This window comes from Odocoileus virginianus, chromosome 10 (assembly GCF_023699985.2).
Source record: "Odocoileus virginianus isolate 20LAN1187 ecotype Illinois chromosome 10, Ovbor_1.2, whole genome shotgun sequence".
Lineage (NCBI taxonomy): Eukaryota > Metazoa > Chordata > Mammalia > Artiodactyla > Cervidae > Odocoileus > Odocoileus virginianus.
Genome location: NC_069683.1, coordinates 46,196,520 through 46,210,923, shown reverse-complemented (window position 1 = coordinate 46,210,923; position 14,404 = coordinate 46,196,520). Strand labels below are relative to the sequence as shown.

At 39.0% G+C, this 14,404-nt stretch overlaps 1 protein-coding gene across 4 annotated transcripts in view; it reads left to right on the top strand.

Moving 5' to 3' along the window:
• CBL (Cbl proto-oncogene) overlaps positions 1-14,404 on the top strand; it is an 87,946-nt gene that overhangs the window by 64,936 nt on the left and 8,606 nt on the right. For 3 of the 4 annotated variants that reach the window (XM_020872032.2, XM_070473477.1, XM_020872037.2), the window contains 7 exons: positions 622-681; positions 1,324-1,455; positions 1,541-1,921; positions 3,668-3,762; positions 12,035-12,175; positions 12,558-12,658; positions 13,578-13,760. In XM_020872032.2, coding sequence (XP_020727691.1) covers positions 622-681; positions 1,324-1,455; positions 1,541-1,921; positions 3,668-3,762; positions 12,035-12,175; positions 12,558-12,658; positions 13,578-13,760 — 1,093 coding nt within the window. The remainder of the gene's footprint in view (positions 1-621; positions 682-1,323; positions 1,456-1,540; positions 1,922-3,667; positions 3,763-12,034; positions 12,176-12,557; positions 12,659-13,577; positions 13,761-14,404) is intronic. The other variant, XM_020872036.2, reaches the window with a different exon arrangement.

Sequence of the window (14,404 nt, the reverse complement as noted above, 5' to 3'; positions counted from 1 at the left end):
AAATTAGGTCTGAGGTTGGTAAGTAGAATGGAAAGGAAAATATAGATATGCCATTCTTTTGTGGAAAAATAACAAGATAACAGTGAAAGAAAGAAAGAAAGTGAAGTCACTCAGTCCGACTCTTTGCGGCCCCATGGACTATAGCACTCCAGGCTCCTCTGTCCATGGGATTTTCCAGGCAAGAATACTGGAGTGGGTTGCCATTTCCTTCTCCAGGGAGTCTTCCTGACCCAGGGATGGAACCCGGGTCTACCTGCATTGTAGGCAGACGCTTTACCGTCTGAGCCACCAGGGAAGATACAGTGACTGACTTAGATATTGATGATAGAGGGGGAGTAAGTGTGACTTTTCACTTTCTTAACCCTTGAGGTGTTGCGCTGCTCACGCTTCATTGACGTGGAGGCCATGTTCTTAAGCGTGAGTCAGAGCAAGTAACCTGTAATGCAGGCTTTTTCCCTTGTTCCCATCCTGGCATTAATGATAGGACTTAACATGGAGATGATTGTTTTTCTGTCATTTTACATAAGTGCTTGTAATACATATTTGCCTATTTTCCATCTGTTTTGCTTTCAGGAAATGCAAAGTAGTATTTTGTATAAATTCTCGTATATCTCTTGACAGCCTACTTGGACAAGCTTATCAGCTATTCATCACCCTGCTGTGGGCAGGGAAATGGAAAAGGTTATACGTTTATTTGTTTCTTTTGATTTGGCACAATTTTCGGAATACAAATTGACAAAAATATCATCCCTTTTAATTATTCAATTGAAATAACATTTCTTTGGAAGAACACAAGATGCTTTTTAATAATACCATCGATCACTTTATCTTATAAATCTTTTTTCTTTGAATCATAATAACCTCTGGAGAGTTTATTTACTTTGATTTCTTTCTTCATTCTGTTCCTTAAGCATTATTTTCCTAAATGATTTGTTGAGAGATTAATGTGTATCCCTTTCTTTTAGTACAACTTTCTTTTTTTAAACTTGAAAAGAATTTTTTTTAATCTTGAAAAGAATTTTTTTCTTCTGAAGATTAAGAGATGGGAAATTGTAAAGTTTTTTAAAATTATAAGCTTGGAAGCTTTTTACAGCACAGTAGTTTCTAGATAGAAGCTTTGCAGCTTGTATCTATGATACTTTTGTGATTGAGAGCGCCCTCTTATGGTAACATAAAAATAATTCAGAAAGTGCTTCCGTAAGCCAAAGTCAGGCTCATTGCTATATTCACTGTTCATATTGTACTTGTTTACATCTTTAGGAGTTGAGAGTTACCCCTTCTCCAAACAAGAATAACCTATTAGGAAATTGTTACCTGTATTAGGTGGAACGACCTCCTTCTCCATTCTCCATGGCCCCACAAGCTTCCCTTCCCCCAGTGCCACCACGACTTGACCTTCTACAGCAGCGAATATCTATCCCTTCAAGTGCTTCTGGTCTTGGAACTGCTTCTAAGGTAAAGCATTAGCCATTTCTGCAGTTTTTTCTGATTCTTTTTTGTGGAATAGTGGAATTTGATTGCTTCCATCATGCTTCCATAGGCTCCTCCTGGCTCTCTTCATAAGGACAAACCATTACCAATACCTCCCACTCTTCGAGATCTTCCACCGCCACCTCCTCCAGACCGGCCGTATTCTGGTGGAGCAGAAACCCGGCCTCAGAGACGCCCCTTGCCTTGTACACCGGGTGACTGTCCATCCAGAGACAAACTGCCCCCTGTCCCCTCTGGCCGCATTGGAGAAGCGTCATGGCTACATCGGCCAATCCCCAAAGTACCAGTAGTTGCCCCAAACCCTAGTGACCCCTGGACAGGGAGAGAATTAACCAACCGGCATTCACTTCCATTTTCATTGCCCTCACAAATGGAACCCAGAACTGATATGCCTAGGCTCGGAAGCACATTCAATCTGGATACCTCCATGGTGAGTCCTCATTTTGAAATTATTTATCTTAGTAACAAATATTTGTGGATGACATTGATGGGGAATGTTTATGTTTTGTACTGGATTCAGAGATAATATAATCCCTATTTTCAAGAAGTATATCTGTTAATATGTTTATAAATGCAATAAGCATATTTCTGCCATGAATTGTATGAATAGAAAACACTTTAATTTTTAGAGAAAGAAAAGATTATTTCCAGATAGAGCAATCATGAGGGCTTTATAAGAGTGGCATCTGAATTTGAAGTATTCTTTCCAAAGTGGATACTGTTTTAAGATAGACTACAATGACAGAAATGCTTAAGATGTATTGTGGAATAAGAAGTGTTTAATTTGAGAAGAGGAGAAGTTTTGTGTATCAGAGTAGGAGAAGGGGCTAGAAAGGAACATTGTTGCTAGATTAGAGGGCACCCTCCCAGAAGAATTGGAATTTATTTGGTATAAATGAAGAGTACATGAAGATTAAATTAGTGCAGTAATGTGACCAAAATGATGGCTTAAAGAGAGGAATCTTAAAAAAAAAAAAGAGGAATCTAGGAACAGTATGCAGAATGGATTAGCAAGAGAATGGATTGAAAAAAGACAGGTTAGCAGTCCATTGGATAAGCAGGAGATAAGGGATAGAATTGGGGGTGGGAGAGGTGTATTCATTCTTTTGTTGGTTCTTTTTTTTTTTTTCTTTTTGTTGGTTCTTTATGCACTCAGCAAAAAATCTTGCCCTCAAAAAATTTACATTCTACTGGAGGAAGGATGGAAAATAAACAAGATAAACTATAAAATATAAAAAGTTTTGGATGCTGATGAATGCTGTGATAAAACATAGGGTGAAAATGGTGTAGAGAAAGCTGGATTTGGGATGGGGAGGTACATGAAGGGATGACATACATTTCTGAGCAAAGACTTGGAGCAACATGGGGTGAAGGGAAAGCAGATGAGTTTGGGAAAGTCTGTGGTTGTAATCACAGAGGGGCCTCACATAGCTGGTACAGGGTAAATGAGAGGGATACTCCTGGTCCAGGAACAGAACGGGGAGCCTATTTAGGTAGAGACTTCAGGGAGCATGGAACAAAGACCCAGTGAGTCTTGAAAGCAGTTGGTTGGTGGGAAAAAGGATGAGAGGTCGCGTGTACATATATACGCATATGCACACACTGCAGAGGTTTTTAACCTGGCTAACTAGGGATAGACATGTTGAATTTGACACTAGCCATTAAAGGAAGAATTGGCCAGTGGGTAGTTACAAACCCAAGAAGAAGATGGAATTGGAGGGTGAAGTTGAGAAATGCTGTGGTCCTTAAATGAGCTATGCATTTCATGGTTGAAAGGGAAAGGGGAAGGTAACTTAGCATTTAAGTGGCATTTATGGTATAGGCAGTCTTAATTAGTGAGAGCGGATTAGGTTTGACTTTCAGTGGCATTAATATAGAAAAATATGTAGATTTTTAAAGCTAGAATGGTAATTGTGCAGACAGCCAGTTTCCTCAGATCTTTCTAGAATTAAACAAAAAAATCCCCTCATTTCATTGCCTCATTTTTAGATCTACCCTCCCTAACCCTTATATTTGAACCTTCAACTATACTTTTGTCACATATAATAAGCCCAAAGCATGGCATTGAGGATGACGTCTCTGTCTATATGACTGTTGTTGTTATTTTGAATAGATTAAATAAGAGGAGATGCTTAGCTATATTAAGAACTTTTTTTTTAAACTCTCTTCTTTCCAGAATATGAATAGCAGCCCATTAGCAGGTGCAGAGTGTGAGCATCCCAAAATCAAACCTTCCGCATCTGCCAATGCCATTTATTCTCTGGCTGCCAGGTAAGTTTACTAAAACTGTATTTCATACAGTGGAGTTGATACTTTCAAACAACTTGTTTATAGGAAATTTAGAAAACCCAGAGGGTTGTAAAGAAGAAAATAAAAATTGACCTGTATTTCTATTATGTAAAAATTATCATGTATTGGACTGTTTCTTTCCATTATTTTCTCTGTGTATATGTACATAGTAGGAATGCAAAAGTAGGAAGTCAAGAGATATCTGGAGTAATAGGCAAGTTTGGCTTTGGAGTAAAAAGAAACAGGGTAATTAAAGGCTAAGAGAGTTTTGTCAGGAGAACACACTAGTCATAGCAAACATCCTCTTCCTACAATACAGAATGAGAAGGAACTTTGAGACCTTCTTAAAAAAAAAAGCAAAATAAGGTACAATGTGGAATGTATTGTGGGAAACTTACATATAGGCAGTATTGGGCAGACAACCATCCAGAGGCACTTGGAGCTGCACTGCACGTCACTGAAAGGGGAACAAGAGAGTATAAAGGGGCTAAAGCTAAAGATAGATATCTGACTCCTAAAGGAGAAGTATGTCTGCAGCAATAGGAACCGGGTGGGGCGAGCTGGGGGGAGAATCTCTTGCCGTTATTCCTTACAGACCATTAATCTATGTCAGCTGAAGGTATTCCTCGAGTTTTCATGTCAGATGAAACAAAGGTAAAAGTTGATAGGAAACTCACCTGGCTTGGGCATATTCCTTGTGAGTAGGCTAAAGCCCAGTCACAGAGAAGGGGAAGGTGTGGGACTGCAGGTGTAAGATGGAGCTCACAGAATGGAGCCAGTATGGTTTCAGCTACATAGTTACTCAGGAGTGTATCATTTAATTTCCACAGTTTTCAGTGTTACTTTTTTTTTTAATTGATTTGTAACTTTATCTGTTGTGATTAGAGAAAATATTTTGTATGATATTTTTAAAAATCTATTGAGACTTAGTTTGTGGCCTAACATAACATATTGTCCATCTGTAAGGTGTCCTGTTTGTACATAAGAAGAGCGTGTGTGCTGTTAATGTTGAGTAGAGGTTTTTTGTGTTTGTCCATTACATCTAATTGGTTTATTGTATTAAGTCCTTTGTTTCTTTACTTATTTTATATTTGATTTTTGTGTCCATGATTATGAGTGGGGTGTTAAAATCTCCAGTTGTTATTGTAGAGCTGTCTGTTTCTCCCTTCAATTCTGTCAGGTTTTGCTTCATATATTGATATTTTGATGGTCTGTCATTAGGTGTATCAGTTCAGTTCAGTTCAGTTGCTCAGTTGTGTCCGACTCTTTGTGACCCCATGAACCACAGCACGCCAGGCCTCCCTGTCCATCACCACCTCCCAGAGTCCACCCAAACCCATGTCCATTGAGTCAGTGGTGCCATCCAACCATCTCATCCTCTGTCATCCCCTTCTCCTCCTGCCCTCAATCTTTCCCAGCATCAGGGTCTTTTCCAGTGAGTCAGCTCTTCACATCAGGTGGCCAAAGTATTGGAGTTTCAGCTTCAACATCAATCCTTCCAGTGAACACCCAGGACTGATCTCAGGTGTATAAATGTTTATAATTGTTAAATCTTCCAGTTTATATAATGTTCTTTGTCCCTTGTAACCTTTTTTGACTGAAAGTCTATTGTGTCTGAATATTAGCATAGCTCCCTCCTCCCCGCACCCCTTTGGTTACTATTTGCACAGAATAACTTAACCCATCCTTTGACTTTCAGCCTGTTTGTGTCATGGAGTCTCAAAAGAGTCTCTTATAGATAGCATATCTTGGATTGTGTGTTTTAATCCAATCCAAAGTCTCTGTCTTTTGATTGGAGAGTTTAGCTCATTTATATTTAAAGCAATTACTGATATGGAGGGACTTCTATCATTGTGCTGTTTGTTTTCTGTATTCCCTGTAGTTTTTTTGTCCCTCATTTCCTGCATTACTTTCTTTTGTGTTTAGTTTTTGTTTTTTTTTTGTGTGTGTGTGTGTGTTGAAATGTTTTAAGTTCCTTTCTCATTTCCTTTTGTGTATATTCTATAGATTCTTTCTTTGTGGTTACCATAGGGATTATATGTAACATCCCAAAGCTATAACAGTGTAATTTGAATTTATACCAGCTTAACTTCAGTAGCATGTAAAAACTCTGCTCCTTTACTGCCCCACCACACCCCTTTGGTTGTTGTCACTAAATTACATCTTTATATATTGTGTGCCCCTAGTACTTTTAAACTAGATTATGATCTAGTTCTTTTAAGTGCATTGGTTTCCTAAAATTTATACAGAAAAAGAGATTTGGAGTTACCAGCCAAAGTTACAGTAATACTGGCTTTTACACTGTTTTGGATTTTATACTAATTATGGATTTTTTTCCTTTTAAATGCACTAGTCTCTTAAATCATGTAGGAAAAAAAAGGTACAGTTACAAACCACTCTTACAACAATACTAGCTTTTATAACTGTCTGTGTATTTACTTTTATGCAAGTCTTTATTTCTCCATACAGCTTGAAATTACTGTCTAGTGTTTTCATTTCACCCTGCAGGACTTACTTGGACATTTCTTGCAGGGCAGGTCTAGTGGTCATGTACTCCCTCAGCTTTTGTTTATTTGGGAATATCTTGATTTCTCCCTCACTTTTGGAAGCAATTTTACCAGATGCAGGCATACTTCAAAGATACTGTGGTTTGGTTCCAGACCACTGCATTAAGGTGAATATTGCAGTAAAGTGAGACACCTGAATTCTTTGGTTTTGGTTTCCCAGTATATATAAATGTTATGTTTACACTATGCTGTAGTCTGTTAAGTGTGCAGTTGCATTGTGTCCTATATATATACACACACACACACACCTTAATGTAAAATGTTTCATCGCTAAAAAATTCTAACCATCACCTGAACCTTCAGCAAGTCATAATCTTTTTACAATAGTAATATCAGAGATCACTGATTATAGATCACTGTAACAAATATAATAATGAAAAATCTTGAGAATTATCAAAATGTGGCACACGGACATGAAGTGAGAAAATGCTGTTAGAAAAATGGTGCTAGTAGACTTGCTCGATACAGAGTTGCCCCAGGTCTTCAGCTTATTAAAAAACAACAACAAAATGCTGTCTCTGAAGTGCAGTAAAATAAGGTATGCCTGTGTAGGATTCTTGGTTGAGAGCTTATTTTCTTTTAGCATTTCAAATATATAAGCCAACTGTCTTTTGGCCTTTAAAGTTTCTGATGAGAAGTCTTCTCATAATCTCATTGAAGATCCCTCATGTGTGATGGTTTGCTTCTTTATCTTTGTCTTTTAAGAGTGTGAGTCTTTTTGAGTTCCTTTTACTTGGAGTTTGTTGAACTTCTCAGATGTTTGTGTTCATTGAGTTGGGAAGTTTGGGGCCCTTATTTCTTCATCTATTCTCTCTGCCACCTTTCTCTCTCTCTTCTACTAGGACTCCCACAGTGTGTAGGTTGGTCCTTTGGTGGTGGTATGTCCCACAGCTCCCTTAGACTCTGTTTGGTTTTCTTCAGCCATTTTTTCTTTCTGTTTATTCCTCAGTCTTGATAATTTCCATTGTTCTCTCTTCAAGTTCACTGATTCTTTCTCCTCGCTGCTCAAGTCTACCTTTGACTCCCTCTAGTGATTTTTTTTTTTTTTCCATTTCACTTGTACTTTTCAGTCTAGAATTTCTTCTTTGTTTTTTCTTAGGTTTTTCTGTCTCTGTTGATACTTCCACTTTGTTCCACATGGTTTTCTTGATTTTTCTCCACATCTTCCTTTAAATCTCATGGAAGTGACTTCAGCCAGAGTGGGAGGGATTTACAGTGCAGGAAGGGGCAGCAGCAGTGGCTGCTGCTCCTGCCCCTTTGTCAGCACCCCTGTGATCAGAACACAGATTCCCAATATCTGAGGCTCTGAGTCCTTTTTGTCCACCTTGACTCCTGAATGTTATGTGCAGGCTGCTCCAGGAACATTTGTACAGCTGCCTACCCTGTGACAAGGGTTGGGAATGGATAGCTGCTACTATGCTAAGAACTGAAATTAATAGCAATTTAGCATCCTGACCTTTACCTGGCAGTTACAAGCCTTCAACAGACTCTGGAGTTCCAAAATGGTTACATCAGACAACTTCTACCATCTTCCCAGAATCCTCATTGAGTATCTGGTTTTTGTTTCATTGCTTTCTCCTCTTATATTTTTTTCTTCCAACTTTCTTTAGGCTTTATTTGTTATTTTTCTAGCTCCACGAGCTGGGTGCTCTGTTAATCTGCTCAGGCTGCCATAACAAAATACTGCATACAGACTGGGCAGCTTAAGCAGCAGAATTTAATTTTCTCATCGTTCTGGCGACTGGAAGTCCAAGATCTCTCAGGATGTCAGCATATTTGGTTTCTGGTGAGGAATCTCTTACTGGCTTACATGCTTGCATAACCTTCTCACTGTGTTCTCACATGGCTTTTCCTTCATACATGTGTTGAGGGAGAGGTATAGAGAGCAACAGCAGGCTCTCTGGTGTCTCTTCATATCAGGACACCATCCTGTTGGGTTGGGGCCCATCCTTATGACCTCATGCAACCTTAGTTACTGCCTCAGATGCTCAGTGTTCATACATACAGCCACACTGGGCATTAGGGCCTCAAGACAGTAGTTTTGGGAAAGATACAAACATTCAGTCCATAACAGATGCTGTAGTTGTAAAACCACGAATTTTGATATGTCATATTTTCTTTATCATTCACTTCAAATTATATGATTTTCCATTTGTGATTTCTTCTTTGATTATCAGTTGTTTATATGTTCCTTGACTTTCAAATATTGGAAGATTTTCTAGTTATTTTTCTGTTCCTGCATTCTAGCTTCCTTCCAGTGAGGTCAGAAACTATACCCTGTGACTTAAATTTGTGCTATTTGTGGGACCTTCCTTATTGACTAGTTTATGGTAAATTCCATATGTGTTTTTACCATCTTCATTTTATAAAAATGGATATTCTGCAGTTGTTGGGCACAACATTCTGTATATGTCAAGTTTGTTAATTGTATTCAAATGTACTATCTCCTTGCTGATTTTTTAAAAAAATTTACATGTTCTGTCAAATACTAAGAGGTGTTATTTTAATAACTCCACCTATAATTGGGGGGTCTCTCTTTTTTCTGTTTATTTCTGTCCATTTGTATGTGTATTTAGTCTATGTAATCAGGGTACATAGAAATTTAGAATTATTGACTAAATAATCATTGTTCTTGTTACTCCATTTACTCTCTGATTGTGCTTCAAACTAGCCTTAGTCTGCTTTATTGTTATTGTTCAGTTGCTTAAGTCCTATCCGACTCTTCGTGACCCCATGGAGTTTGGCTTATATTAAAATGTCTGTATCAGAGTCCTAACCCCTGGACTCAGCTCTCTTTTAGTGTTTGCTTGATCTTTTTCCATCCTTTTACTTTCAACTTTCCTGCTGAAGGGATGTTTGAAGGTATGTTTCTTCTAAGCAGTATATATAGATATACTTTTTGGCTTTTTTCCCCCTTAAATCTAGTCTAGCGTTTTTGTTATAAAATATTTGTTCCCTACCCTTTCCCTCATTTTTCCTGTCTTTGCTCATTTTTTTTTCCTTTTCCAATTTTCTTTCTTTGGGAGTAAAATACTTTTTATTATACCATTTCTCTCCTTATATTCTTTTAACAGTTATCTTCAGGATTCCAACGTATACCCTTGACTCATGATCATTAGAGTCCACTTGGAATCAGGGCCTCTTAACACTTCAAGGACATTTAAATTTCCACGTATTTATCCTCTAGTATTTTCATTTCTTCCTGCTTTGCCATCATTCCATCTGAAATCTTTTTCCTTCTGCCTAAATAACTTCCTTTAGAGCAACAGAGGGAGAGAAAGAGGAGTGTGTGTTAGTGTATCTTCTATTCGTGCATTCAATTAAATCTTCTTTGACTTAAAATATCTTTTATCAAAAAAAGTTTTTAAATATCTTTTATCATTCATTTTTTAAAGATATTTTTACTAAATATAGTACAGTCAATCCTTGAACAATTCAGGAGTTAGGGGCACCAACCCACTATGTATTGGAATATCTAGATATAACTACAGTGCACCCTCTGTATCCACAGTTTTACATCCAAATTCAACCAACTTTGTGGATTGTGTAGTACTATAGTATGCATTTATGGGGAAAATGTGCATAAAAGTGGATCAATGCAATTCAAACCCATGTCTTTCAGCACTTTAAAAATATCACACCACCTTCTGACTTTTATTGTATCTGTTGGAAAATGAGAGTAATGTTGCTCCTTCAAGGGTAATGTTTCTTTTTCTGACTACTTATAACACCTTTTTGTCTTTGGATCCCAGCAGTTTTACTATAATGTGCCTATGTAGTTTTCTTTATATTTATGCTTAAGGCTTTTGAGTTTATGGATTTTGTCATTTGATGCTTTTAATCAGTTTTAGAAAATCTCAGCCACTGGGAATTCCCTGGTGGTCCAGTGGTTAGGATTCTGTGCTCTCACTGCCAAGAGTCTGGGTTCAGTCCATGGTTGGGAAACTTAAGATCCTGTAAGTCGTGCAGTGCAGTCCCCTTCTCTCCACCTGCCCTGCCACCACCCCCCACCCCCGCCCCCCGCAAAAAAAAAATCAGCATAGAAAATCTCAGCCACTACTTCCTTTTTCTTTTTAAAACTTTTATTGGAGTGTAGTTGATTTACAGTGTTGTGTTAGTTTCCAGCATGTACTGTTTCTTCAGGTAGACTGAAACCCTGCAGTCTCTCTCTCCTATGACTCCAGTTACCTGGAAGTTCCGCCTTTTCATCATACCTCGTACAGCTCTTTTGCTCATTTCCATGTTTTCCATTCTTTTTCCTCTCTTTACTTGAATTGGAATAGTTCTTACTCTATTTCACTTGCCTAATCTTTTTTTTTTTTCAGTTTCTAATCTGCCCCAGAATCCATCTTAACAAATACTGTGTTTTTAGGTTCTAGACTTTTCATGTATAGCTTTCTAATAAAATTCTCTTTTTTCTTGAACATATAAATTATAACTATTTTAAAGGCCATATTTGTTACTTTCAGCTTTGTCTCTCTAGTTTGGCAAGATAGCCAAGGTACTACTTCTTTTTGCTTGGTTTCTCAGAATCTTGTCCCATGCATACATGGTTTAAGGATTCACAGTAGCTCTAGGGAAAATTGCAGGCAGCATTTCAAACCTGTGTCTCTACTGTTCCCTTCTCCAGGATTTTTGACTCCTTGTGTCTTGGCCATCGTGGTATTCCCGAATTCCAATCCCTCTCTCCTCAGTCTGTTGAAATCTACATTGAAAGCTCAAGTTCAGAACTCCTAATATGGGGCTTAATGCAGTGTATTCTCCTTGCCTCTGGAAAGAGAATATGCCTCTGCTTCTTTCTTTTGTATAGTTTCCTGCTTTTATAGCTGGCTGTTCTAGGCAGATGGTCAGACTATACTTGTTACTTGGTCATGGCTGTAGACATGTAAAATGTATGTATGTTTTAGATCAATATAGTTTTATGTTTTCCCTTTTTTTAAACTTAGCATTATATATTGGGCACTCCTTCCTTTCAGTTAAAAAGTTCTTCAAAATCCTCACTTTTAACGATTGCATATTATTACATAATATGACTATTTTGTTGCTCAATCGTGTCCAACTCTCTGCGACCCCATGGCTGCAGCATACCAGGCTTCCCTGTCCTTCACTATCTCCCGCAAATTTATAACATCATATATTTAATCATTCCTGTTGTTGAATATTTATTTTGTTTAAAAGCTTTTAATGTAATGACTTTACTTCAGTGTATCTTTCTACATAGCCAGAGATGCAGCCAAGGTAGAATTACTGTAACAGAAGAATGTGAATGTTTTAAAGTATGTATTGCCAAAATGCTTAATGAGTAAATGGTGCAATTTTATATTTTTATTAGCATCAACAAAAAGAATTGTAATTAAAATTTGTGGATTACCCTTTTAATGACCTTTTTCTCTTTATGAAAATAGTATGTTATAAGAATATTTTAAAAACACAGGTGAGCAATGCTAAAGAAAGTTAGCAGAATCTTACCACCTAGAGTCAGACAGTAATTGGCAATAGGTAATATACTCATTGCCATTCTTATGTATTTAGAATCATGCTTGCTGTTTTTTACTAGGAGTATCTTGAACATCTGAGGATGTTATATATTTCTTCTGCCACAGTGATTTTCAAATTATTTCAGGTAATTGCAAAGCAGTTCATTCTTTTTGTTTTCTTTTTCTGTTTTTTTATTCTTCCTCTTCCAGACCTCTTCCTGTGCCAAAGCTGCCCCCTGGGGAGCAGTGTGAAAATGAGGAGGATACAGAGTATATGACTCCTTCCTCTAGGCCCGTGGGACTTCAAAAGCCAGAAGTGAAGTGGCCTCCAGAGATAGCGCAGAGTTCACGGTAGGTTCACAACAGTCCTGTTTGGGAATTCAATTGACACCAACTCACTCACCTGCTTGGCTTGCTGCCTGCACATAGTGTTATCCAGCCAAAAATAAAGCAGAAAGATGTGTGTAGCCGCTAATGTTTTAAGCTTCTTGCAGCTGTAAGCAGTTCCACTTAATGTTTCTTGAGCATCACAATAATTTCAAAAACATACACAGCGTTACTCATAATAGGGGTCAATCTTATGATATTTACTAGTAGTGACACTGGCGAAGGGAGAGTGTTATCTTGATAGAATCAGGGTCTAGAGAAGTTGTGAATAAGTGACTCCTGCTAAGTTTGCAGATAACAGAGTTCTGTTTCTGAAGATCATTATGCCACTTTCTTTCCGGTCCAGAACATGTGACTGTGACCAGCAGATTGATAGCTGTACATATGAAGCCATGTATAATATTCAGTCCCAGGTGGCGCCATCTGTCACAGAGAGTGGTACGTTTGGTGAGTAGTCATTCTGCTACTTTATTTATTTATTTAAATTTATTTATTCATTTGGCTATGCGGGGTGTTAGTTGCAGCATGTGGGATCTTTAGTTGTGGCGTGCAAACTCTTAGTTGCGGCATGTGGGATCTTAGTTCCCTGACCAGGGATCAGACCTGGGCCCCTTGCATTGGGGGCATGGAGTTTTAGCCACTGGACCACCAGGGAAGTCCCCAGTTCTGCTGCTTTAACAATCATTGATGTGCCGGAGGAATGAGCTGATAATGTCTGGCCAATGAGAGCTTGATCTAAGTGGAATATTCTTAAATAATTTTCTTTGCAAAGTATTTTTGATCTATGGCAGTAAAGGCCTTTCTTCTCTTTTATTTTTCATTCACACAGCCAGTTCCATTTGGGTTTTTCATCCTTCCAGGGCCTGGCAGCCCTTGTGTTATATGGCCTGGACCTGCAGTGCTGGCAGCTAGCTCCCTCTTACTCCCATTGCTTTTCAACATTGATGAAATTCTTGTGTGTGTGGGTGGTGAATACTTCATTCCCATATTAACTAGCTTACCAAGTTGAAAGTTCAAGAAGGCAGTACATACAACAGGGCCCTTTGGCTGATCTTCCAAGGTGAAATGCAGATGAAAATGTTGACTGAATGCTGTAAAGTGGTGCTTGAGTCTTGGATTTCAGTGGCCGTTAACCTTGGCCAGGGTAGCTTTTGACATATTTAGAAAAATAGAGCTGCAGGGTTGGTGTAGATTTTAGGTTCCTTGTTTCTTTTTTTTCTACCCACAGGGCCACACAGTGTTTGACCCATAATGGATATTCAGTAACTGATGCTACATATGCTGGATGAGTGGATGTCCCTGTCCTGAAATGTTAGGCAGAGAAGTACGTTAGAAAAAGAGGATAACTGCACAAATTTTTCTCTAGGTGAAGGGAATTTGGCTGCAGCCCATGCCAACACTGGCCCTGAGGAATCAGAAAATGAAGAGGACGGGTATGATGTCCCCAAGCCACCCGTGCCTGTGGTGCTGGCCCGCCGCACGCTCTCCGACATCTCCAACGCCAGTTCCTCCTTTGGCTGGCTGTCCCTGGAAGGTGATCCCCCAACACGTGAGTCTCCAGGCTCCCTCAGGTTTACCCAGAAATGCTGTGTGGCTCCCTGTTTATACCAAAACAGAGATGACTGCTTAGTGACAGTAAGTCAGTAGCTGAAAGGAGTGGACCAAAGTGGGAGGAAAGCTGGTCCTGGGACCCAAATTGGGAAGTTAAAGTTGATTTAGACTCTAGAGAATTTTGCCTGACTTAGAAATAAGGTTATTCCTTTCACCCTGGCTCTGCCTATGCTGGGAGTAGTAGGCTTTCTGGCTCATCTGAGCATGCGTGATGACAGTGATAATTCAGCTTGATGATTTGGAGCACACATTCCTGACTTCTAGGCCCTGTCCCACTGGAAGGGAGGCGTACTGGCTCTGGAAAGCATCTGAGTGGGCCTAGAGCCAGCCCACATTTGGACCTCGACTGTTAAAGGCTGTCCTTCTTGCACCTGTGGCCGCCTGGGAACGCAGCGGCCAGAGTTTCTGTCACTTTAGTAACTAACGGAAGACAGCCTTTAGGACAGCTGGTGAAAAAAGATACATGGCATCCATTGCCCAAACAGGCAGTGATCCCCTGCCACCCAGCCTTGTTTAATGCTTCTTCACTGTGACCTCGGCTTATTTCTGTTCCTTGATTTGTGAAGGAGAAATCTAGTGTCT